Raw genomic sequence first — 26540 nt, forward strand, 5'->3', positions numbered from 1 at the left:
GTGACGATTTTCCATACCTGCTTTTTGCAAATCGGGGTAGGGCAGGGCCTTCTGTGGCTTAATCTTAACGTGTGCATCCCCCACCACACACGTTTTATAAAGCCAAGAGGTTGCTTTAGTCTCTCTTTTAACATCTTGGCTGATGCAAGAAGAGGATTCAAACTCGTGATCGGAATGGAAACTTGAGAGGCGGCTGCCTGAGCTGTAATTTGGGGCATGGCGCAATCCAGCTTGGAAGTTGCGGTGCCATGAAATCTCTGCTCTCTCCATGATAGACAAAGTTCTCTCGTTTTGCTTATTTGTATGTGGCGTGGGACTAAAGATGAGGCTTATTATTTAATCAATCCATTAATTTCTTAGTCACCTACTATTAGAATTAGTTTTGTGGTGACTTATAAGAGTATTTTAAAATACTGCTGAATGCCACACCAATTTCTGGTGGTTTTGTTTCTTTTGGCTCCAGAGTACACCAGTTTTTGGCCACACCAATTTCTGAGTGCTGAGAGAATCCAGCTGCTTACATAGGCTTGGTTTCATTGGGATGAAAGTCAGAGGAGACTGTGGTATCTTTAGGATATATGGTTTTATTTGCACATCTGTACAACCTGAGCACAGGATGGAGGGGCTCACAGCATCAACACCCCAACAGATCTTGCTTCTCCATTAGTCACAGCTTTTGATGCAGCACAGAACAAGCAGGTCTCTGTGTATCCAGCTTCCAGGCTGCTTTCAGCTCAGTTCATATGCATCTTACTAGCTATTGCTCTCCTACCTAGCAACTAGGTGAGGGAGTGAAGGAAAGCCCCACCCATTCGCCTGCAGGGTCCCATCACTTAGTGGTTGCTCTTGCAACAGAGCTCCTTCTTTTGGGATGCTGATAAGGACACTGAAGAGGCCAGCCAAGGTCCCTCTCTTACCGAGGGACCAGTTCAACAATCTCCTCTGGTAGATTCTGACCTTCACTGGGTCCAGGACCCCAAGAATTGAGAGGGACTCAGGGCATCATCCAGACTGACTCCCCAAACCCATACCAGTGCATTCTGTCCCACATTTTAGCACATGAGCTAAAATCAATAGCAAAGTACTCTGCAGGTTTGGCCTGTATTTATTGTTTCTTTATTACGTTTCTATCCCATCTTTTGTCCTTCCAAGGAACTGGAAGTGGCATACATACGGTAGTTCTCTTCTCCCATTTAATCCCCACAACAACCCTGTGAGGTAGGTTAGGCTGAGAGGCAGTGATTGGCCCCTAAGGTCATTGCTGAGTGGGGATTTGACCCCCCGGCCTCCCAGGTCTTAGTCCAAGATTCCCAGCTGTTATTATTATTTGTTAAAGATAATTTCCCCCCTAGTGTTTGTAGAATGTGAGAGATGAGGCAAAATGTCCATGCACGGTTCTTTCTGGAGGAGAAAGCAGCCTGCTCCCAGCTTTCACTTTCCCTTTGAATCCCCACTGGGGGAAAAGAATCCCACAGACACCCAAGCAAAGAGCCCTGCTTGAAATCCGAGAGCGCTGCTGCCAGCCAGTGCAGGAAATACTGAGCTAGATGGACTCCCAATGGTCTAACTCATTGTGGGGTGGGGATGCAGGAAGCTTAATGTGTTCCTAAGGGATGAATGCTGGGGCTTTCTTACGGTGGCATTTGAGGGCTCAAGGTACATTTCCTGCTTGCAAACATGGAACTAGGCACATTCTGTAGGCTCAGAGAATCCCTACCTTGCAGGGCTGTTGTGCAAGGAAGCAATTGGCAGGAACGGGAGAGCGTGGTGGTTTATTTATGTGTGCTACTACAGCTCTTTGAAAAAAAGGCAAATGCTGATGATCTGGTGTTTACATGCAAAGGGGAAGTTGCAGTGGAAAGGAAGAGAGAAGTTATATATGTGGATATTTTGGTGTAAGGAGGGGGTGGAGGAGAAAACCGCATAGGCGGTGTTGTGTTTGCATGAAGCAATGAGGGCTGTAGTAAATGTGCTGGAGGGGAGGTGTGTTGGGGGGGGGGCGCGTCTGTTTGATGGGGTGACAAAAAGGGGAAATGGCTTGGCCCAGGATGCCTGAGTGTGTGTGTGTTTAGGAAGGCATATTGTGTGTTATGGAGGGGAGTTATTTTTGGAGGGGCTGGGAGCAGGAACAGACAAATCAGTCAATTTCAGTTTCTCTCATTTTCCCGGTCTTGGGTTCACTTCACCGCATTTCTGCAGCACTTTGCATTTGCCTTTGTCCCCGGGCACGAGGGGCTGACTGCACTGCCCACTTAAAGGCAAATCAGCTGCCATAGTCATAGAATCATAGAAGTGTAGAGTTGAAAGGGACCTTGAGGCTCATCTAGTCCACCCCCTGCAATGCAGGAAGCTTAGCAATTTCGTCCTCCGTTTCCTTTGTCTCCCTTTAGTAGGCCACCTAACATTGGCCTGCAACCTTTGCTGCAGGCCTGTGCTAGGAGGCCCAGCAGGGAACTGTGCAAAGGACTGTGTCAGTAAATCAGTTACCGTATTTTTTGCCCTCTAAGACGCACCAGACCACAAGATGCACCTAGTTTTTGGAGGAGGAAAACAAGAAAAAAAAATATTCTGAATCTCAGAAGCCAGAACAGCAAGAGGGATCACTGCACAGTGAAACCAGCAATCCCTCTTGCTGTTCTGGCTTCTGTGATAGCTGCACAGCCTGCATTCGCTCCATTAGACGCACACACATTTCCCCTTACTTTTTAGGAGGGAAAAAGTGAGTATTATAGAGCAAAAAATATGGTAAGTTCCTACACTTTAGAATTACTGAGAAGTGCAAAATAAACAAGGGAACCAGACAGGGCTGCCCACTGTCTCCACTGATATTTATCTTGGTGATGGAAGTCTTGAACAATCAGATAAGAAGGGATCAGCTTGTTAAAGGCATCACTCTGGGAAACAAAACATATAAAATAAATCTTTCGCGGACGATCTACTTGTTATGACTGAAAACCCTAAAGAAAGTCTGAAAAGAGTGCTGGAACTGATTAAAGAATTTGGAGAAGTGGCAGGCTTTAAGCTGAATATAACAAAAACAAAAATGCTTGTTAAAAATATAACCACAGAAGAAAAGGACGACTTAGAAAAAATATTGGGCCTGAAAATCTCTTCTAAAGGGAAGAGATTTGGATCACCCCCAAGAACATAAACTTATTTCAGGATAATTACACCAAAACTTGGCTAGAGATTAGAAAAAACTTGGTAACCTGGAGTAAACTAAAATTAACATTTCTGGGTAGGATTTCCATTATAAAGATGAATGTGCTTCCAAAATTAATCTTTTTATTTCAAATGATTCCAATACTGGCTGAAGCAGGTTGTCTCAAGATATGGCAAAGAGAACCTAGGATTAAACACCTGATCTTAATAGACATAAAAGAGAGAGGAGGCTTTTCCCTACCCGACCTAAAACTTTACTACAAGGCAGCCTGTTTCACCTGGCTAAAAGATTGGTGCACGTTGCAGGATCCGGACCTCCTGAACCTGGAAGGTTTTGACAACCGTTGGGGATGGCACGCCTACCTAATATATGGAAAAGCGAAAATTCATAAAAAATTTACCAACCATATAATAAGAAAGTCACTCTTTGCTGTATGGGGAAAATATAAAGACCTGATGGAGCCTAAAGTTCCGTGGCGGACTTCTCCAGTAGAAGCCATAGCAGTAAAACGGAAAAATACTCAGGAAAGCTGGCCAACATATAAAATACTTCTAAAAAATGAAGATAACCAAATAAATTTTTTTTAAAATTGAGGAAATAAGAGAACACATTTCAGACTGGTTCCAATACCATCAGTTATTTAAAAAAATTAAATCTAACAAACAAAAGGGGTTCTCAGTAGAAATTTCCTGATTCGAATCTGATTTTGTAAATTCTAAAAGAAAAACTCTTTCCAAAACTTACTGACTCCTCCTTGACTGGACAGTCAAGGAGGAGGAGGTAACAGTGGCAATGGTGAGGTGGTCCCAGGATTTTGGCCATTCAATAACCATGGCCCAATGGGAAAATTTATGGAAGATCAATTGGAAATTCACAAACTGTTACACGATTAGAGAGAACTTTCAAAAAATGCAACATCGATGGTATCTAACACCATGGAAACTTTCAAAAATGTATAAAAATGTGCAAGTAATTGTTGGAGATGCGGAGACTCAGGAACATTCTACCATATGTGGTGGACATGTAGGAAAATACAGGTATTTTGGGAGAGTATATACATGCACAACTGCAAAAAATGCTAAAGATCTCTTTCAATAAAAAACCAGAGGCCTACCTCCTGGGAATAACAGATTTGGATATTCCACAAAAGAGGAAGAGTATCTTTTTATATGCGACGGCGGCAGCAAGAGTTTTGATCGCAGCAAAATGGAAGAGTAATGAAATCCCCTCTATACAAGATTGGATCCAAAAGCTGACAGAATATGCCGAATTAGATGGTTTATCAGAAAAAATAAAGAATAAATCAAAACAGGAATTTGTTTCTAAATGGGAGGTTTTCAAAGAATATCTGAAAAAGAAATATAGTAGTTTAAATTCTGTTGCAGCATTCGAGGAACTTCAGTAATAGTTGCTAGGTAGATAGAAGAAATTAGATTTATTGAGAATAAGTTTAATTATGAAAAAAATGTGTATTGGCAATAAGTAATATGAATTTGAAATATGGAATAGACGGGAAGTTGGGTCTTTAGTGTTAAGACCAATAGATGTTTTATTGTTTGCCAAGAAAATTATGTGTCTATGGTTATTTTTGTAATTTGTGTGTAATTTGGTATTTGTGTTTTTGTGTGTGTGTTTTTTTCTTGTTGTATAAATAAATATTAAAAAAACAGAACTCTCTGCTTATTGATATCAGGCAGGTACCTTCACAAGACTCGTTCTGGTGCCTGGGGGCGGGGGGGGGGGAATTCTATACAAGCCTACGCAGATGTTTAGAAAGTTGATGCAAGCCTTAGTTTTTAGTCTATTGTTATTTCAACTTTTTGAAAGCCCTAAATTACCATTGCCCATTTTTCTTAGGGAGAATGTTATTGTTTTTTTCCTTTTTGAAAACCGTTTTGAGATTTACCGGTAAAAATTCTCTTTTTTCCACAATCAAGCAGTGCATAAATTGTGTGAAACTGATAAATGACAAAATAAGGGGCAATTAGTTTTTACTCGTGCAGGCGCGATCAGTTGTTGGCAAGTGGCTAAAAAACCCCAAAAGGGTTTTAAATGGGTGACTTTGTGTTTAAAGGTCAGGACTTGAAATGGGTCAAGGAGCCCAAGCAAAGGCGGTGGAAAGAAACGCCACAGAGGGGTTGATGTGGGGTTGCGGTTTGCGAATTTTCCACTCCGGAATGAGGAAGAAAACAAGCCCGTGTTGGATGTGTGTCCCTTCGCAGGAGCCCTGAAAGTGCCGCCGCAGCAGTTTGGGGGTCGTCTGACTCTGAGGAAGCGAGAGGGTTGCGGCGCAGGGGCAGGGGCAGGAAGGGAGAGGGGGGGCACGGCAGGGTCACGGGGCTCGGATTCGGGAAGGCCACGGGATGTGGTTAGCCACAGGCTGCACGCAAGGCGAGCGCAAGAGGGCAGGGAGGGAGACCTGGAAGGGAGAAACCGCACCCACCCACTGAGGGGCTCGTACGTTTCCAAGCTGACTCAGGGCTATTGCACACCTATCTTTTTTTAAAAAATGTCTTTAAAAGGATTATATTTTTATTATTTTATGTTTGAGAGGGGGAGAAAAACTCTTCTATATCCACTTTCTCCATGCCAGGAATAATTTTACAAACGTCCACCATGTCACCTCACATTTGCCATTTCTCTAAATTGAAAAGTCCCGAATATTGCAAGGGGGCTGCTCCACCCCCTTGACTATTTTAGTGGCCCTTTCCTGAAGTTTTTTCTAGCTCTACAATATCATTGTTTTTGAGGGGAGGGGAGCAGTATTTCAAATGCAGTTGCACTATATTGGCAGTTTCAATTATTTTCTTATGCACATTCTTGCAAACAACTTTCCCTAATTCATTTTGCATGCATTACTTCAATGAATGTAAGTGCTTTTGAACATGCTTTCCCCTAATTTACACTTTTGAAGCATTTTTTTTTTAAAAAAATGTTGGTTGGAGAATTCTGCATCGCAGAATTCAAAGGTGTGCATATTTCAAAAGGCGGCTGGTTCAGAAAGTACAAATTAGGTAACTTGGTGCTAGGATGTGACCTGAACTCATGGCCTCCCCACCACTAGCAGGGGAAGGATATAGCTCAATTCATACCCCCGCCCCAACGAAGCCTGCCTGAATTCACGGGGAAGAGGCCTCACTCGGTGGCACAGAGCACCTTCTTCGCACACAGAAGAAGACCCCTGTGACCACATCTGGAATAGTGTGTGTTCTGGTTCTGGTTGCTTCACCTCAAAAAGCACACTGCAGAGTTGGAAAATATTGATAAAAGGGCTTCCAGAATGATCATGAGCAAAGGTTGCCGCGTTTGGGACGTTTTAGCTTAGAGAAAAGGTATGTACAGTGGTACCTCGGGTTACAGACGCTTCAGGTTACAGATTCCCCTAACCCAGAAATAGTACCTCGGGTTAAGAACTTTGCTTCAGGATGAGAACAGAAATCGTGCAGTGGCAGCGGGGCGGCAGTGGGAGGCCCCATTAGCTAAAGTGGAACTTCAGATTAAGAACAGTTTCATGTTGAGAACGGACCTCCAGAACGAATTAAGTTCTCAACCCGTGGTACCACTGTAAGAGACAACATGATAGAAGTTTACAAAACTATGCACGGCAGGGAGAAAGCAGAGAGGGAGAAGTTTTTCTCTCTAGAACTTAAGGACAAGCGATGAAGCTGAACATTGGAAGATTCAGGACGGATAGAAGAAAATACCTTTCCATGCAGAGCAGAGTTAAACTGTGGAACTCCCTGCCACAAGAGGCGATGTTAGCCCCCAAGCTAGATGGCTTTGAAAGGGGATTAGACAAATTCATGGAGGTGAGGGCTATTGATGGTTACTAGCCAGGATGGCTATGCTCTGCCTCCCCAGTTTGAGGCATCAATGCTTCTGAGTACCAGTTGCCAGAACCCTTGTGCTCAGGTCCTGCTTGTGGGTTTCCCATTCGGGCATCTGGGGGATGAGAACAGGAGGCTGGACTAGGTGGTCCACTGGCCTGAATCAGCAGGGATATTCATACATTCTTATGTCAATCCCCTGCACTCTCCTTCAAAGATCAAGTATCATGTCCAGCTGTCCGGAGGCAGTGATTTCTGTCCCATACTAACATTAATCACAACCAGCACTGTTTGCATTCCACTGCAATTCAGCTTTTGCTAAAACCTACATTAATTTGTTTCCCTATCTGCAAGGGTTGAAATCAGCGTGATTAATTCCCATGGAACGGCGTTGTCATAACAATGCAGAAAACGATATTACTGATTTACTTTACATTTGTGCACTGGGGGGGGGGGGGAATCAACAATAGTGAATACTGCTTGTACGATACTGCATGGTTTCTCTTCCTGACCTCAGACAAATTTTCAGATTGCAGCAATTTTCACTGCTCTTTGTGTTTCCAGGAGAATTCTCTGACATTGCTAGCAGAATAGCAGAATAGAATTGTAGAGTTGGAAGGGGGCACAAAGGATCATGCAGTCCAGCCCCCTGCAAGTGCCGAGAAAGTTCTTTCTCTCCCTGGCACCCCAGAGGGATGCTGTGAGATTGGGCTAGATCAGGGATGATGAACCTGTGGCCCTCTAGAGATGCAGCTGGACTCCAACTCCCATCATCCACCAACACTGAATCCTGCTGGAGCTGACCCCTGACCTCTGCAGCCTCAGGCTCTCGTGCAAGGCAGAAGGCGATTGCATTGCATGTTTGGGGTGGTTCGACTTGCAAATGTGGCAACGCCGTGCCCTCCGCCCTGCTGCGGTCAGGGCCCCGGAAGGTGTCGGGTGCGGCTTGAGTGACCCGTGGGCGGCCCTGACATGGGCTTGCCTGCCCATGCAGCAAAAATGCTTGTGTTTCACAACTGTAGACACTCTTGCTGCTGCTGCTTGAAAATATAGCCGGTCCAAACTGGTAGTTGGCCAGGTGAGAGGATGAAGGCAGCATGGGTGGCAGCAGCAGGAGGAGGCCCCCCTCGCAGGGCTGGCGCAAGCAGGAGCACAGTTTCCCCCACCCAAAACTTTGGGATAACACTGGGGCACCCTAAGAAAACTTCCTGGTTGTCCTTAATTTACACAAAATTCACCTGTTCCTTTACATGCAGCAAGGAGTCTGGCAGGTTGGAGGGGGTGAATTAAATCTCTGGTTTTCTTTCTTTGGAAGCACCCCCCCCCCATTCATTTCGTTAAGAGAGAGAAAATTGTGCATCTCATAAAGAGTATCTAAAGGGAAGAGCTCAAATGACATTTTAAAAATAATATGCATGATTTTATTTCTTATACAAATATTAAGGCACATGATTGTTCAGCACTATTTGTATATGCAAATATCTGGCTCATTTAAGACTATATAGAATCTTTATTGTCAATAACGGTGAAACTCACAGGTGGATAATCTTTTTATTTTTATAAATCTGTATTAATTGCAGGGGGACTCTTTGTATGAGTTAATCCTTTAGTATCCCTTTGGTGCTGTGCTGAATCCTTGTATTTCTGTCCATCCAGGCTGTGACACTTTATGGTTTAGTCTTCTGATGCTCTGTTTTCTTTCTTTTCCTTATGTTTGCACTTTTTTTTGTTAACAATTTTTTAAAAAGAAAAAGAAAAGAAAATTGATCATCATCACGGCTTAAGAATAAACATCATGGCCTTCCTTGATATTTGTCCCCCTCCTGCCTGAAAGGTTTCCAGGGGACATGGAGATGGCATAGATGCCTTTGGGAAACCCATAAGCAAGATCTGAGCACAAAAACACTTTCCCCTCCTTTGGTTTCCAGGAACTGGTGTTCAGAAGCATTTCCTGCCTTCAGCTGTGGAGGCAACGCACAGACCTTGTGGCTAGTAGCCCTTGATAGCCCTCTCCTCCAGGAATTTGTCTCCATGAATTGGGCCTCTCCATGCAAATACATAAAAATGTCATTTGTTGGAATTGGCGCAGTTTCATCACGTTGCAAAATATGGCATGTTTGGTGCAGCCATTTGCCTGGCCTGCTCTGACCTTTCTTTCTCATCCCCTGCCCAGATTTCTTTTCCAGCCCTCGGCCGCTGCCAGCTCAGACGTCCCTGAACTATCAGGACCAGCCCTGTTTTGCATCAGAGACCCTCTTCGGGACCACCGGCACCACCCTCCTCTCTAGCCCTGCAGACACCTTACTTTCCCCAGGCCCTGCCGCTTCTCCCGTCCTGCCCAGTCCTCGGCACCAGGTGCGAAAGCTCTGCTTGTCCTCGGTCTTACCAGCTGATGGCTCTGCCCTAGGCTCTGCCATTTTGCTTTCTTGTCTTACAATTCCTGCCCTGGTCAGAGGCGTAGCTTGAGCAGAGGTTCCTGGGTGATGAAGCCCTCTTGCTGGTATGGGTTATCTGTGCATGTGCAGAGTGACTTTGGTAATTTGCATGGATTGTTGTGTGTGTGGACTCCTGGGATGGACAGGTGGTCTGGCTTCCTTCAGGAGGCTGAGCTATTTGCTGTCCAGTGAGATGGCCCTGCTATAAACAGGCTGATGGAGTTGTCCCACCTCATGGCGAAACGGCAAGATTTGGTCTTTATTTATATTGTTACATGCCACCCAAATCTCTGAGCAGTGAGAGACTTCAGGAGTTCCAAGCACTCATCCAGAGTTCAGTTTTCTTTGAATGATAGTCAGCAGAGATTGACGTTTTATTTACACATGTAGAACCTGAGCCTAGGATGCAGGGGCTCACAGCATTAACCCCACAACATATCTTGTTTTTCCAATAATTTCCGCTTTGGATCCAGCACAGAGCAAGCTGGCTTCCAGTCGGCTTCCAGCTCAGCTCAAACGGACTCCTGTTGTTCTTGCTCTCCTACCTAGCAGGTGGGGTGGGGGTGGGGAGTCCCACCCATTTGGTCCACATCACACATTAACATCTCTGGTTGTGCTATTCATTGTTCTTAACTAGTCAGCCACAACCACTGTAGGCGGCACTGTAGGTTGCTCTCATACCTTGTCCCCCAGAGATACAGGACCCCAAGAATAGGAAGGAAGTCAGGGCATCATCCAGACTGACCCCCACTTCAAATTCATAACATTAATTTCCTGCCGTTTTCAATGGTTTGAGTTTTCTCCCCGAGGCACCTTAATATCCCAGGGCCCCCCTAATCTGCTGTGTTTTTCCGGTTTGCAAGCTTCTAGTCCGCAGCATTGCAAAAAGAAGCTTGACAACAGCTGCTGAATGACTCTCCTGCAGTTTCTTTTGAGAGTGAGCAAATTGCACCCTCCTCCTTCTGTTCCCTACCTTTTCTGTCTCCCCACAGCCAGCCAGCGGGTGCCCTGCTCACCTCGGTTCGCCTGGCGCCTTCCTCAGCCATGACCTCCTGTCGGCTCCACCCTCCTCGACGCCCCCCAGCAGCCTCGGCCCCGACCTCAAGCAGAAGTCCGTGTTCCCATATACGTACCCTGGCAAATGGCTCAGCCTAGACCCCTACGGGCCCTACTGCCCCACCCCAATGCCCGGTGCCCCTCTGCTGAGCCAGGAGCCAGGGCGCCCTCCTGCCCCCAACCCCAAGTTTCACTACCCGCCCTCCCCGCTCTTCTCCGGACCCCCATCCCCATCGCTCTCCACTCCCTGCTTTTCCCAGAACGTCCCGGGGTACAGCATGGACCTGTCCTCAGGGTACCACTCTCCTCTCAGCACCCCACAACTACACACTGGTGTGCAAAGTCCCCCCATATTTGCTGCTGGTAGGGGGCAGCCACAGTCAGGGAGCGACCGGCTCAGGGCGAAGGGGGCCAATGCCAAGACCAAGAGGCCCTCGAGAATCCCAGCACCTCCACTTGTGGCAATGCCCAATCTGTGTCTGACACAGCTGCTGATCTCAGGTAAGGGGAAAGCCGGATTTCTTTTCCAGGGGTCCCTTCTGCTCTTTAACGTGCACAGAGCTCAGGGCTGCAATGTTTGACTGACTGGTTGGTTAAAGCAGCAGCTCTCTCACGTTTTTTTGGGTCACTGCCCCCTTGATTCTGTCAACTCCTTCCCAGTACCCCCTACCCTATAAAAAGCCTTACATAGAATAGCGGGTTGCCTGAATCACTAAGGAAGAGAGTGACACAATCAAATTCAACGCAGTAACAATTAATTGCACGTCTAGTCAAAATCCAGCTCAAACTGTTTAGTTTGATTAAATCAGCCCAGTGGATGAACTTGATCCAGTGATACCTGCTTTTCAAAACCTGAAAGTCATTTATACTTCCAGCCCCCGGCTGCCCGCTTGCCTCTTAGCACCCACCTGGCTCTTAGTTCCCACTGCCTTAGCTCCCGCTGCTCCCTAGGAGGCAGTACCACCCACCTTGGGAACCACTAGGCTAAATTCTGATTGACCAAAAAAAGTATTCCAGTTAATCAAGGATATGCCCACAGATATAATAAAAAGGTAAGTGTGTCATCAAGCTGCAGTTTGCTTGGCCAAAGACAGGTGGCGCTGCAAACTACAGCACAGTGAGAAATAATGGGTGGTGGTCTAGGCATGAGATGCAGAGGGACAGGTAGAAGAGGCTGTACAAGCCCCCCCCCCCGCAGCCCCTCCCAGCCCCCAGTCTGGCTGGTACCACTATCAACCTCATTCTTCCTCACAGGCCAGCTTCGGGATCCACTGCTTCTGCCCTTCTTAGGTTCTTAGGTAAAGGTAAAGGGACCCCTGACCATTAGGTCCAGTTGTGACCGACTCTGGGGTTGCGGCGCTCATCTCGCTTTATTGGCTGAGGGAGCCAGCGTGCAGCTTCCGGGTTATGTGGCCAGCATGACTAAGCCGCTTCTGGCGAACCAGAGCAGCACACAGAAATGCGGTTTACCTTCCTGTCAGAGTGGTACCTATTTATCTACTTGCACTTTTGATGTGCTTTTGAACTGCTAGGTTGGCAGGAGCAGGGACTGAGCAAAGGGAGCTCACCCCTTTGTGGGGATTCGAACCACCGACCTTCTGATTGGCAAGTCCTAGGCTCTGTGGTTTAATCCACAGTGCCACCCGCATCCCTTAGGTTCTTAGATATGCACTAGAAAACCTGTTCTGCATACCTTAAGGCACAGGGAGGCAGAATTCTCAGGGGGTGGAGGTTGGGGAGGATGGCCACAGTCCCCCAACTAGTTGGCTTCAACACATTTTTCCTTCCTTCTTGCAGCTAAACCAGAGCCAACTCAAGAGGCTTTGCCTGGTCCTAGCCACAGCGTTGCTCCTCCGGTGCCTGAACCTCTGGTAGGAGTCAACTGTTGATAGCAGGGGTCCACATTTCCTTTCTGGGTTCCAAACTGGCTTCGGGGTGGGAAGGGATGGGTCTGTTACCCCACTGAATCAGGCCAAGGGTGCATCTAATTCTGCATGCTGCCTCCATCAGTCGGGGCTGGGAAGCTCATATGCAAAGCGGAATGGAGATAGCCATCCCGTTGACTGATCCTGGAATTTGGTATTCAGAGCTATACCCTCCCTGAATCTGGAAGCTCCATTTCTTGCTGCCAGGAGGGCTATGAACTGACCGAGCCACCCTCCACTCACTCCTGTCATTTATGCCGCTGGCCACCACAACATCCTGTGGTGGTGAGTTCCGCAGGCACCCTTGCCACCGAGCCGGTGCCTTCTAACAATTTCTTTCTGTCCTCCTTTGTAGCAAAATGCCTTTGGCGAGGAGCCGGCCAACTTCCTGCCCAGAATGACCCAGCTCAGCCCTCGGCTGTCCCCCGCCTCCAGCCCCTCGCAGTCCGGCCCGGCCGCGCTGCCATCGGGACCCCTGCTCGTCCCCAAGACGGAACGGCTCTCCCCCACCCCTGTCTGTGGTTAGTGGCAGTCTCCCCCCGCCCCCACCCCCCAGCACAGCCCTCCAGCTCTATTGACTTCTGGTTATACGTTTGTCTCTCTGTGTGTAAAGGGTCTATTCTGTAGCAAGTCAGCAAAAGGGGCCAATTTTGAAGTGTGTGAGGACTCCTCATGGCCCTGGCTGTGGCCTGTGGAGAGTCCCTAGCCATGCCCCCAAAGAAGGATCCCAAAATGCAGGCAGTTGTGTTGACTTGCATATACTGGTGCCTGCCCCCCCCCCCACAACCTCTGAGACCCTCCAGGGTGTTCCTGTGTTTTCCTTGGGTTCAGTTTCCCTGGAATGAAAGTCACTGGAGACTGTGCTGTCTTTAGGATACAGAAGTGGTTCCCAAACTTTCTGGGGCCACCGCCCCCTTGGTTCCATAAACTCACCCCCAGGGCCCCCTACCCTATAAACAGCTTTATGCAGAATAGCAGTTTGAGGAAGTTAGTAACACAATCACATTCAGCAAAGAATATTGCAGGAGAAATATTCCTGCGCCTTCTTACTAACAAATACAGTCCTTTTTTCTGGAGGGGACACAGGGTTACGCATACTCCTAACCATTTTGTGAATCTGTGTACTTTTGTCCATTTACTGTATTTATTTCCCCCGACTGGAACTATAAAATGGTGGTTTTCTTGAGTCAAAATGAGAGTACCCCTAAGTGTTTTTTTAGAAAACAAAGCACTGAACAAATGTGTACGGGTGAAGGAAATTTATAGCACGAAACATCCACCTTTACCCTCTTACCAGACATGCACAAACTTTTCCTTACCGCAGATGTACCGTGACTGATTTATAAGGAAATCAATAGCTATTACAAGTGCTGTTTTTCCAGGAAAAACTGGTGCCCAAACTCACCATGAATGCCTTGTTTTCTTAGAATGGCATTGGCACCCCCTGAGAGCCGCTGGAACTGAGTTCCAGCTGAATAAAAGCCCTGGCTATTACCAGTAATCTTGTGATCATAGGCGCCAACTCTGTGGGGCTGAGGACAGCTCAGTCCCTGTCCCCCCCAGTATGAGGGGACGGGGCTGAGCCCCCCAATCTTGAGGGGCTGGGTCCCACCGGACCTCCCTGTGGTAGCAGAGGGCCCTATCAGGCCTATCCATGATGTTGGCAGGCCTCGGGGCCTCTTCCCGACAGGTGTGATGTCACAGGTGTGTGTCACATGTGTTATTTCATGCGCACGTGATGAGCTCCACCCCCCTCCCAGCGTCGTGTGGAACGTGGCTGGTGACAACTCATAAATAGAAACAAACACGATAAAAGGAAATAGCTTTGGAAGAGCAGGAAAACATTAAATATGAAGCGAGGAAGGTGTTTCGCTCGAGGCTCTAGCCTGGTCAATTGTAAAGAAGCGGTCAGTGCGCTCAGAGGGGCCCAGATCCAGCACCCTCCCCACAGGTAATCCCACTGCTCCCTTGGGGAATGACCAAGACATAGGGTTTTATTGACCATGTATATATGACCTGAGCATGGGATGGAAGGCTTGGCAGCACTGACGCACCAACCCATCTTGCTTCCTCATTCAGCAGTTCCTCTGATGCTCAGGGGACAATGCCGACCTTCCTGCTCTCAACAAAACGAAACAGAAGCCCCATATCCCAGAGCTACACTGCCCTCCTCCACTATGCTGTGGGTCAGTGGTGAAGGGGAAGCACTCTGTGCATGCTCAGATGCGATTGAGAACAGCAGAGTCTCTTTCTCCCCCCTCCTCAGGCAGTAACCGGAGGATGTCGGGGCAGGGATCCCCAGTGCTGCTGGTGGAGGGGATGATTTCACCCAGCCCCTACTCGTGCAGTCGGAGCAAGACAGAGCCAAGCAAGGTAAGGGGGCAAAACAGAGGGGTCTGTGCATGCATTTGATGAAGAGCGCTTGCATCTCATTGGACAGGTAGTGATCAAAGCAGAAAACATGACAAGTCACCTCCCAATGAAAAGAGAGTCATTGTGGTGCAGTGTTGGACTAGGGTCTGGGTTCAAATCCCCACTCGGCTGTGAAATTCACTGGGTGACTTTGGGGGGCACCCACTGCCTCGCAAGGTGGTTGTGGGGATTAAATGAGGAAGAGGAGAGCTTGAGCTTCTTGGAGAAAAAGGTGGGACATAAGTGCAAAAAATAAACAACAGTAATACAAATGTACTCTTTTGGTGGCAGTTTGGACTCTGTTTTGTGTTCCAAGGTTGGTCGCCTGAATTAATTCCTCTCACTAGCCTCGTGGGAAGTATGGGAGCTATAAGACATACTTCCTGGCTCCCTCATTCACATTCCCAATCCTCTCATTCAGTGATATATATATTTTCCAGATGGGTCAATTCCCTTCGGTATAGGCACTTAATCTTCTGGCTTGTTTCTTTTGTCTACTTTTGTATCTTTTTCCTTTTTCAGCATTGGGATGCTGAAAACCTTAGCGGAAGTTACTCCAAGAAAAATGGGGAGAAAGAAATGGAGTTGTTGTTATTATTCTGCCCATTATTCTGTTTTTTTATTATCTTTTAGTTTTCATGCTCTGTTCTTAATGTTGTACACTGCCCTGGGATCTTGTGATCAAGGGTGGTACATAAAGGGAAATTAATAATAATAATAATAATAATAATAATAATAATAATAATAATATTTCCCAGCCCTCCCTGGAGATACCATCACAGATTGAACCTGGGGCCTTTGCCAATGCACACTGGTAATGCAGGTGTGCATTCTGTCCAAAGCTCCTCTTAGATATTTACGTGGCATACCTAAATATGAACCATAGAGTTGGAAGGGACCCCATGGGCCATCTACTACTAGCTCCTGCAATGCAGGAATCGCAGCAAAAGCATCCTTGGCAGGTGGCCATCCAACCTCTGCTTAAAAACATCTGAGGAGGGACAGTCCACCACCTTCCAAGACCGTCCAACAGGAGTGGCTTTCTGCACCCCACCCCCGTCTAGCAACAGCCCTTTCTTCTTCCACAGACTGAGAGCCGCCGGATCACCCACATCTCGGCTGAGCAGAAGCGCCGTTTCAACATCAAGCTGGGCTTTGACACCCTTCACAGTTTGGTCAGCACCCTGAGCTCCCAGCCCAGCCTCAAGGTGAGCGGCAAGGGGTTGGGGTGGGAACAGACAAACAGGACAGGGAGGGGCACCCTGAGGCTCGCAAGACCACAGGAAGCTGCCTTATCCAGAGTCAGGCCATTGGCTCATCTGGCTCTGTACTGTCGACACTGACTGGCAGCAGCTCTCTGAGGTTTCAGGCAGGGAATCTCTCCTCAAAGTGCCGGGCATTGAACCAGATAATTTCTGCATGCCAGCCAGATGTCCAGCATTGAAATGGAGTCATTCTCTGTATTTTACTTACTTAATTACTTACTTACTGTGGTACCTCGGGTTACATACGCTTCAGGTTACAGACGCTTTGGGTTACAGACTCTGCTAACCCAGAAATAGTACCTCGGGTTAAGAACTTTGCTTCAGGATGAGAACAGAAATCATGCTCCGGCGGCGCGGCGGCAGCAGGAGGCCCCATTAGCTAAAGTGGTGCTTCAGGTTAAGAACAGTTTCAGGTTAAGAACGGACCTCTGGAATGAATTAATTACTTAACCCAAGGTACCACTGTATTTCATGAGATTTTTACACCACTTGGTTGCAAGAGAAACCATCCCAAAGCAGTTTACAGTGTACAGATAAAACAATGAAATTATCAAGGAAGACAACTTTCAACAGATAAAATCAACAGCAAACTCAAAACAGATTAATCCACATTCTTGCTTAAACAAAAATGTCTTTAGAGGGCACCAAAAGGAATACAGCGAAGGTGCCTGCCTGCCGTCAAGAGGCAGGGAGTTCCATAGTGTAGGTGCAGCCGCACTGCAAGACCAATTTCTTACAAATGCAGAACTGGTGTTATGTGACACCTGTAAAGGTGCAGCAGCCGTAACATTGAATGGCTAGGGCTCTTGAAGCTCTCTCTGGCCTCTTGATGAACCCGGCCTCTCTAAGCCTTCCCTGCTTTCTCCCTCCTGCCTCCCCACACCTGACGATGCTGTGCAGGTCAGCAAAGCCACCACCTTGCAGAAGACGGCTGAGTACATTGGGAAGCTGCAGCAAGAGCGAGCCGCCCTGCAGGACGAGGCACAACACCTGCGGGATCAGATCGATGAGCTGAACGCTGCCATCAAGTAGGACTCTATGTGGTTTTTGGGGGGAGGCACATCAAGGCTTTTCTCAGGGGTGGGGATCCCAATCTGGCCAACAGGCCAGTTCCTGACCTTCCCTGTTTCATGTGAGCCCCATTTTGCCCCATTTGCTGGTTCACATCGAACCATGCGGGCAAAGCCACAGCACTTTGTGAGCACTAGTGATTTATTTGTTTGTTTATTAAATATACTTGTATACTGCTTGCCGTAAAAACATATAACCAAGCGGTTTACAGCAATAAAGACATAAAAACCATACAAGGAAAACTTGAAAAGTTAAAAACAGACATCAGTTAACCATTGTGAAAAGATGTGTTTTTAATTGCCTGCGTAGGCCAGGCAGACTTAGAAAAGTTTACAGCAGGCATTTTAAGAGTTAGCACAGAAGGTGCCTGCTGAATCTGGTGGCAGAGAGTTCCACAGGAATGGGCTGACAACAAGAAAGGCTCTGTTCCTTGTTGTCAAACAAGCCTTGCCAATTTAGGAAAGACTAGCGACGCCCCTGCAGATGATCTCAGAGATCGTTTTCCCGAAAGTAAAACTGTCTCTTTGTGGTTCCTTTTGCAGCTTGTGCCAGCAGCAGCTGCCTGCCACGGGGGTGCCCATCACCCGCCAGCGCTTTGACCAGATGCGGGACATGTTTGATGACTACGTCCGTTCTTGCACCTTGCAGAATTGGAAGTTCTGGGTTGTATCCTTTTTGGGAGGGGAGTGTTTGTGTGTGTGTCTGTGATCGCAACTGCTCTTCACAGTACTTTGTAAGGATTAATTGGAAATAGGCAGCAGTGGAGGGGCAATCAATAATTGAGATAAAAGTCAAGTAGCAGGCAACATGATAGAAGTTTATAAAATGATGCAAGGCATAGAATCATGGGATTGTGGAATTGGAAGGCACCTGAGGGTCATCTAGTCTAACCCCCTGCAATGCAGCAATTTCAACAAAAGCGTGCATGACAGATGGTCATTCAACGTCTGCTTAAAAACCTCCAAGGAAGTCTGCTCCACAGCTCTTACCATCAGAAAGTTCTTCCTAAGATTTAGTTGGAATCTTCTTTCTTGCAATTTGGTTTGGGTCCTACGCTCCAGAGCGGGGGAGCTTTCTTCATCTTCCATGTGACAGCTTTTTAGATATTTGAAGTTGACTATCATACCTTCTCTCAGTCTCCTCTTATCCATGGAGAAAGTGGATAGAGAAAAATTCTTCTCTCTCTCTCAAAACACCAGAACTGGTGGACTTTCAATGAAGCTGCATGTTGGAAGGTTCAGGTCAGATAAAAGAAAGTACGTCCTCACATAATGCATAGTTAAAACTGTGGAACTCCCTTCCACCAGAGGCAGTGATGGACAACAACTTGGATGGCTATAAAAGAGGATTAGACAAATTCATGGAGGAGGAGAGGGCTATCGATGGCTACTAGCCATGGTGGCTCTGTTCTGCCTCCACATTCAGAGGCAGCAATGCTTCTGAATACTAATTCCTGGAAACTGCAGGGGAGGAGAGTGCCCTTGTGGTTGTGTCCTGCTTGCAGATTTCCCTTTGGGCCACTGAGAGAAGATGATGCTGGACTAGATGGGCCATTGGCCGGATCCAGCGGAGTATAACTATATTCTTATGTCCTTACATGGTTGTGGAATCTACACAGGAGGTGGGGTGTGAAAGCAAGGAACCGCTATAACCCCATAAACATGGTATGTCAAATGCATGTTGCAGGCGACAGTAAAATGTAATCATTTTAGAATTCTGTTGTTCTGCTGATGCTTAGGTGAAAGTGGGTTTTAGCTCCAGGGAAAATGCTACCTGGGTGGTAGATGTGTCATGTGGCTCATAGCCCCCAAATTCAGCAACAGACAGTGAACAGGTCGGATTTTGAGACAGTGCAAATAAGAGAAGGTGGCGATGGTGGGGCAGCTCATCACACTCCCTTCTGGTCCTTAACAGCACCTCCTCTCTCAGTTCAGCATCATCATGAGGCCACTCTTTGAGTCCTTCAATGGGATGGTCTCCACAAGCAGCATGGAGACCCTCGGCCAGACGTCCCTGGCCTGGCTGGATCAGTACTGCTCTCTCCCAGCGCTGCGGCCCAGTGAGTAGCTTCTGTGACCCCCACTTCCTTCCCTCCAGGAGGGTGATGGCAGTTGGGTCTTTCAACACTGTCTCCATCTTCTTCCTAGTACAGCAATGTGTCCTGGATAAGGAGGCTTCTTGGACGAAGCGAGGCACCATGTAGAAAATATACACCATAATAATAATAATAATAATAATAATAATAATAATAATAATAGCACAGGAAAGAGCAGTTGAGCAAAGCTAGGAAATGGTGTGTACATTCTGAAAGCTATCTCCGTGCTGGCTCGCGAGGCCAAAAGTGTGAATGGCTTCTGTTGGGAATCAACTCATTCTCAAGTGGAGCTAGCGATGCTCCCGAATCCCAGGAAACCACAGGAGGGGAGAGTTCTGTTGTGCTTGTGGGTTTCCTATTGGGCATTAGGTGGACAGCTCTGAGAACAGGATACTGGGCTAGACCTGATCCAGCTACAGAGTTCTTCATAAGTGCTCACTGATGTTTTTAAAAGAGGACGGGGCAAAGTTTTTGTTGTCATTGCACTTATTATTATTATTATTATTACACTTGATTTATTAAATGCCTTCTGAAGCACTGTCTCGGCATCGATGGCTTGATCCAGCTACATGACTTTGCTGATGGTCTAATGCCTGCTTTTCTTCCTTCAGCCGTCCTGAGCTCCCTCCGTCAGCTGAGCGTTTCCACCTCGATCCTGACCAACCCGGCGGCCATCCCTGAGCAGGCCACCCAGGCAGTGACAAGGGCAGGAGCCAGCAATGGTTCTTCGTAGCCCCAGAGGATGGTGAGACTCCAGCAGGGGCCGTTGGCTAGAGCAGCACCAGCAAGATCTCTCATCCCAGCTGAGGAACTGTTTGTCCAGAGCGGCTTGGAGGAGAGAAGCAGCCTGGAAGAAATTGCCCACACCCCAGGCTGGCCAGCCCCCATTCCTGGAAGGGAAGCCTCCTTCAGCCTGGCAGGCTATTCTGTGCCCATTTCTTCCTGAATTTACTAGTGACCACAGCTCAAAAACCACCCGGCGCAAGCCACAACCGCAGCATTCTCCACATCCTGGCCTATGTAGGAAGTGGACTTGCCACCAGACCTCATGTAGGCTGTGTACTTCTTCACACAGCGCATCGTTCAAGTGTGGAACTCGCTCCTGCAGGGAGCAGTGATGGCCACCAACCTAGATGGCTCTAAAGAGGATTAGACTAATTTGGGAGGGAGGGCTATTGATGGCTACTAGCCATGATGGCTATGCTCTGCCTCCACAGTTAAATACCAGTTGCTGGAAATGGCAAGAGAGGAGAGGGCTCGTGCTCCTGCTTGTGGGTTTCCCAGGAGAGGCATCTGGGTGGGCACTGTGAGAACAGGATGCTGGGCTAGATGGGCCCTCTTTGGCTCAATATAGCAGGACTATTCTGATCTTCTGGTGTCTGCTTTCTCTCTGCACACATAGTGGACACTCTTCAGCTTCTGCAGTGGCACTGTGCCACTTTCCCAGTCACTGAGTTCTGGAAGATGCCCTTTTTCCTCTGTCAAATCTCACCTGTCTCCATCAGTGCCACCCAGGCCTCTGAGATGTGCCCATGTTGCAACTGAGCAACCCCCTGCTTGTGTCTTAGCCCGCATTTCAATCATTTTAGGAGACTTTTTTCCAAAGGGAATCCCAATGGCACCCCACTTATATTGGTAGAACACACATGGTTGCTTTTCCCAAATGAAGAAAGACCTACATTTTCAGACAGGGTACATGGTCTCATTCTTCATTTGTAGGGAAACTTAGCCAAACCGCTGTTGTTACGTTTTTGCATTCACTAATTTCTGAGTGAAAGGGGGTTTCAGGGCCCTCTTTTCTCAGATGCCTCTCAGAAACCTGCACACTAGGCACATACCCTCTCTCAGTGTTTTATCTCTGGCATATGGAACTCTAATGTAGACTGCCCCTGAACATGGAGGTCTCACTTAGCTGTCACATTTAGTTGCGCCAGAATCAACCAACCTGCTAAACAATACAGCAACTGCCTTCCGCTAGCCAGCAAACTCCCCTGGTGACCCTTTATTAAGCTCATGCCTGCGTCTCTTTTCCAGCCCATGTTTAAACTGCAAAAATATTCTCAACCCTCCACCCAAGGGAAATAAATCCCAGCTGCTCCTGCTTCTTTCAAAGTGAAACCATCAGAACCATCTTGTGCCAGGCTGTGCCAAATCCGAAACAAGCAGCCACTATTGTAACAAGGACATGTTTGCACCTGCGTAGCGGAAACACTGCCTCCCAGTGCAGCAATAAAACTTCTGCAAAAGCTTGCGTTTATTCTGTAATGTGATCTATTTGCTTATATTTTCTGTAGTTGTGCCCCCCCTTTTTACAATTGGGATTGAAAAGAGCTTCTTTGAGCTCCTGCATTTTTTAGGGAGAGAGCCATAGCTCAGTGGTAGAGTGTCTGCCTTAGAACCAGAAGGTCCCAACTTCAATCCACAGCAGCATCTTCAGGCAGGGTTGAGAGAAACTCCTTCCTGTGCCAATCAGTGTAGGCAGTACTGAGTTAGATGGGCCGAACAGTCTGACTTGATATATCAAGGCAGCTCCCTGATGACTCCTTCTGCAGGTTAGTATAAGCCTAACAATCTCACAACACGTTCATTTAAGCAAACCCCCAAATTTTAGGCTTCATGTCTAAAAGGTTTTTATTTCATCAGGCTCCATTCCTAGCTAATTTGTTCTCTCCCTGCCTTGCATCTCCTGTAGACTTATGGGGCTTGCCTCTTACAGTTATAGAAGCCTCTGCTTCTGTGTGCCTGACATTGCAGGAATGTGTGTGTGTCTGGCAGTGGCTTACGATGGCCCTATAATATAGTCAATGGTTTATCCCCACATTTTTCATGAGTGAGAGAGTCAAGCTATGACAACACTGTACTGTGGCCCATGGTTAGTTCTGTAGGTAAGACTAAAGGGGGAGAGTAACCTGCAACAACCCTGCAGTTTAATCCAGTCTCTATATCAGTGGTTCCCAAACTTTTCAAAAAACTCATTCCCAGGGCCCCCTACCCTATAAAAAGCATTATTCAGAATAGCATTTGCATGGTCTACTAAGGAAGGTAGTAACACAGTAAAATTCAAAAGAGTAACAATTAATTGCACATTTATTCAAAATCAAATTAAAAGTATTTAGTTTAATTAATTCAACAAAATTGATGAACTGGATCCAGTGATACCAACTTTTCAAAGTAATTTTCATTTCTAGCTTCCCTCTTTCCTCTTGGCACCCCTCCCAGGTAATTCTGTTCCCTGCCCACCCCCAAGGGCAGTACTGTCCACTTTTGTAACCAGTGCTCTATATTATACGGATATGGCAGGGTGTTCGGGCAGGGACCCATTTACAACATCCCTGCAGTGTAGACTGCTGTTATTATTCCATTTTGTGGCAGTGCATGGTGGCTGACAACAGCCCTGCAAAGTAGGGTGCTTCCAGGTGGGACTTTACAGTGGTATTGGTGCTTCTCATGCACACAAGATCATCGGCATCAAAATGCCAGACTGTACTTATCACATGCATCCCCATTTAATCTGGATTTATCCTTTCCAGGGGAAATCCAACAAGTAAACATAAAATAGTTTCCAATTACTTGTTTGCAGTGTCAAGCTGGTGTCTGGAAGCAACCCCAGTCTGCGGTTAATGGTGCAGGGTGGGAGGTGAGACTGAGGCAGAGGGAGAGTAGCTTGTGACAACCATGCAGTATACATTGATGTAAACATTGGGGTTTGGCTTTTGCTGACCAACTCCCATGGGGCCCTGAGTCCCCTAAGTCCATGACTGGTTAGAGAAGAATGGATGGAGGCAGGATCCAGTGGAAAGCAATGCATATCTTTATTTTCTGTTGCAACAGAGTTCCCTTCCCTCCATGCAAGGAGGGAGAGACCCAGAACAAAGTGTGCAGGAACCTTTAAAGACTTTTGACATTGCCCAACCCCTTAGCCAAAGACCACCCTAAAAGCATCACACATGCATCATAGGAGGCAGTCTACGGCAGAAATCCTGTCTGCCAGGATATATGAAGGTGGTCACTGATTCCATTACCTGGGCAGCCTGGCCATTCTTTTGTGCTGGTAATGTTACCGGAATCAGAAGTGGGGGGGCACCCACGCCTTCCCATGGCAGGGGTCACCAGACTTTGGCTGGTCTGCTCCCTTCATTTCCTTCCCCTTCACATCCAGGATGTGCTCATAGATAAGGGTAGACCAGTTGCCATACTCACTTCATTACTGTATTCCCCATACGCAAGACGCCTTGCCAATCAAGAACTATCATTCAAATAGCTGTCAAACCGGCAACCAATCAGAAGAGTCCATTTTGACAGCAACTACAATATTGTATATTGTATATGCTTATACAATAGCACCCCCTAACAAGGGCGCAGCTGGGGAAACCCCGCTGGTTATTAGTGTGGCTAGTTTAGCTTTTAGACTTTTTTTAAGCATGTACGTTTAGAAATTCATATAAAATCAATCCTGTGGTGGAGTCTCACAATTTCAACGTTATCTTGCTCAGAGGAGGGAGGCCTACCAGAGGAGGAGCTTGATCTATGGGTAAGGTCAGCCATAAGCATAGGACCACGTACCCAATGACAACACTACCTGGGTGATAAACCCTGGCATCCTGCTCCAGAGCACCAGACTGGTAGTCATTGCAAAGACAATGACCGTCCTGCTTCAGTGGATTGGGGTCTGAGTAAAGACAAAGGGGTGTACTTGACTGAACTGGGAGAAAACAGGAAAATGTAAATACTTTCTGGAAACAGGAACGTAGAGTAAGTTTGACTGACAGGGCAGGTCTGACACTCAAGTTTCAGTTCAGATGCTACGCCTGATTTACGACAAGTGCATGGTGTTTATCCAAGGGTGTTGTGGGTAACTATGAGGAACTTTTAAAAGGAGAAGCACACTATGGTGTGGGCTGAGAGGAGCTTACAACAGCCCTGCAGTGTAGCCCAGCGTCCTCTCCCTCCGCCACAGCCCTCCAATAACACACACTGGCCTTCCCCCGCACCACTTCCCATTGGCGAATAGCCGAGCCACGCATCCCTCCAATCGAGTGCCAGAACGCCATCACTCTGCGCGCTCCTCCTCTTCCATCGACCAAGCTGTGCGTGCAAATGCGTCGCCTTATGACGCCATTTGCCCGCCCTCACCCGTGATGCGTTCTTTCCTGCTACTGGAAGAGGAACGCGTCCGTCTGCATCCCGCCCAACAGCAACCACGGCGCTACCCGTTTTTCAGCAAGGAACTGCCTCCCAATTGGGTCCTGGCCCTGTGACGTCACTAGCCGGCCGGCTCTTTACCTCGGAGCCAAGATGGCGGAGGTCAGTCGTGGAAGGGCGGCCTGGTTGGGCCGCTGAAGCCGGCGGCATCCCATGGCCTTGTTAAGGGGCCTGAACAAGGGGACGGCGGCCCCACTGCTGTGGGCGCCCCGGACGGTGCTCTCCCGCCCGCCCCAGACGGCGGGCCTTTCGGGGACCGAATCCGGGGGCGGCACAGGCCGGCCAGGCTCCGGTCCACAGGACTTGTACGACCTGCTGGGGGTCCCCTCGGGGGCCACGCAGGCGCAGATCAAGACGGCATACTACAAGCAGTCTTTTCTGTACCACCCGGACCGCAACGCCGGCAGCGAGGAGGCGGCGAGGCGCTTCACCCTCGTCAACGAGGCGTACCTGGTGCTGGGCAGCGTCGCCCTCCGAAGGAAGTACGACCGCGGCCTCCTCAGCAGGGAGGACCTGCGCACCGCCGGGAAGCCCTCGGGCAAGACAGCAGGGTCCTCCTCCACCACCACCTCTTCAGCCACCAGGACGCAGCCCTTTGCCTCCACGTGGCCCCACAACAAGCCCATATTCGACTTTGACAAGTTCTACCAGGCCCACTATGGGGAGCAGCTGGAGCGTGAGCGCTTCATCCGCGAGAAACGACGGGAGATGCAGAAGCGCAAGGCCGAGATGGAAAACATGTGGCGGCGGGAGCACCTGCAGGAGTTGCTGGCCACCATCACTTTCTTGTCAGCTCTGATCCTCCTGGTCAGCTTCAAGTGAGCAAGGAGGAGGAGAAGCTGGCATGGCCAGGTGTCACTTTGGGCTTGCCACTCCTGGGGGACTTTCTCCTGGAGCGGGCAGAACCGGCTAGGAGAAGCGTGTCCTCCCCAAAGGCTTTGGCTTCAAGAGGTAGAAAAAGCGTCCCTCATGAAGGCTGATACGGGCTTCCACCAGGGCCAAGCTTGGAGAGATCTCTGCTTTCTTACATGCCTTACTGTAGTCACCCAGAGAACATAACAAACAATTTGAGAAGGATTTGGAGTGTTGCCAACCAACCCCCCGCAACCCCCAGACACAGTGCTGGGAAGCAAGACTCCAGATGCCAGTTCCAATAATAAAAAAACCTTTAAAACGTGCTTTACTTTGCCTTAGAAATCATACTCCTATCATCCAATTATTGTTGGCATGGAATTGGTTGCCTCAGCTGTTTGGATCAAAGTGCAAGTGGGTTTAATTTCCCACACCTAATTGTACTGTGAGAGGTGGATGGTATTTATGAGTGTCAATGTATTGGGCATGGTGCTTCAGTTAGCAGGTGTTATCTCTGTAGCTTGAAATTCTCCCTTTAGGTGGGGGAGAGAGGGATTTCAGGTCTACTTTTCCTTTCTTTCATAGAGATTCTGCTGACTCATTGGGGTGCCCCCTGCACTTGGGCCCAAAAAAGCTGCTCCACAACTTGGGCACTTAACAAACCTCTTTGTTTTGGTAAAGGATGCATCTGAAGAGAAGAAAGCTCCCATTTGGAGACTTTGTGGTGGCTTCTAATAGTCTTTGGGGAAATGCATTCTCTTATGGGGTAAATGCTGTAGGATTCACTCTTGCAGTTTGGAATGTAATGACGTGGCCACAGTGTTTTGATCTGTATATCCAAAGGATTCAAACCAATCATGTGAATGATATTTATTTTAATATGCTGTATAAAGACACAAAGAAACATTTAGGAATTGTCTCCTTGTCCTTTCAAGTCTTAAAGTGAAGCACTTAGATGCTTTTGGAAACACAGCTGCCTGGTCCCCTCTTTGATTGGTAAGGTAAAGGGGCCCCTGACCGTTAGGTCCAGTCGCAGACGACTCTGGAGTTGCGGCGCTAATCTCGCTTTACTGGCCAAGAGAGCCAGCATACAGCTTCTGGGTCATGTGGCCAGCATGACCAAGCAGTTTCTGGCGAACCAGAGCAGTGCACAGAAATGTGTTTAGCTTCCCGCCGGAGCAGTACCTATTTATCTACTTTCATTTTGAGGTGCTTTCGAACTGCTAGGTGGGCAGGA

General features: G+C 47.8%; 2 protein-coding genes across 2 annotated transcripts in view; both read left to right on the forward strand.

Moving 5' to 3' along the window:
- The window catches only part of MLXIPL (MLX interacting protein like), a 45509-nt gene extending 24010 nt beyond the window's left edge, over positions 1–21499 (forward strand). The window contains exons 8-17 of the mRNA XM_081889565.1: positions 9164–9345; positions 10418–10982; positions 12279–12352; positions 12762–12927; positions 14673–14779; positions 15907–16026; positions 16984–17111; positions 17697–17820; positions 19084–19213; positions 19861–21499. Coding sequence (XP_081745691.1) covers positions 9164–9345; positions 10418–10982; positions 12279–12352; positions 12762–12927; positions 14673–14779; positions 15907–16026; positions 16984–17111; positions 17697–17820; positions 19084–19213; positions 19861–19982 — 1718 coding nt within the window. The 3' untranslated portion in view covers positions 19983–21499. The remainder of the gene's footprint in view (positions 1–9163; positions 9346–10417; positions 10983–12278; positions 12353–12761; positions 12928–14672; positions 14780–15906; positions 16027–16983; positions 17112–17696; positions 17821–19083; positions 19214–19860) is intronic.
- Positions 21500–24517: 3018 nt separating this feature from the next.
- DNAJC30 (DnaJ heat shock protein family (Hsp40) member C30) lies at positions 24518–26213 on the forward strand. The gene has a single exon (XM_081889569.1). The coding sequence runs from the start codon at positions 24605–24607 to the stop codon at positions 25271–25273; it is 669 nt and encodes a 222-aa protein (XP_081745695.1). The 5' UTR covers positions 24518–24604; the 3' UTR covers positions 25274–26213.
- Positions 26214–26540: the final 327 nt, after the last annotated feature.

This window comes from Podarcis melisellensis (assembly GCF_964234715.1).
Source record: "Podarcis melisellensis genome assembly, chromosome: 15".
NCBI classification, from domain to species: domain Eukaryota; kingdom Metazoa; phylum Chordata; class Lepidosauria; order Squamata; family Lacertidae; genus Podarcis; species Podarcis melisellensis.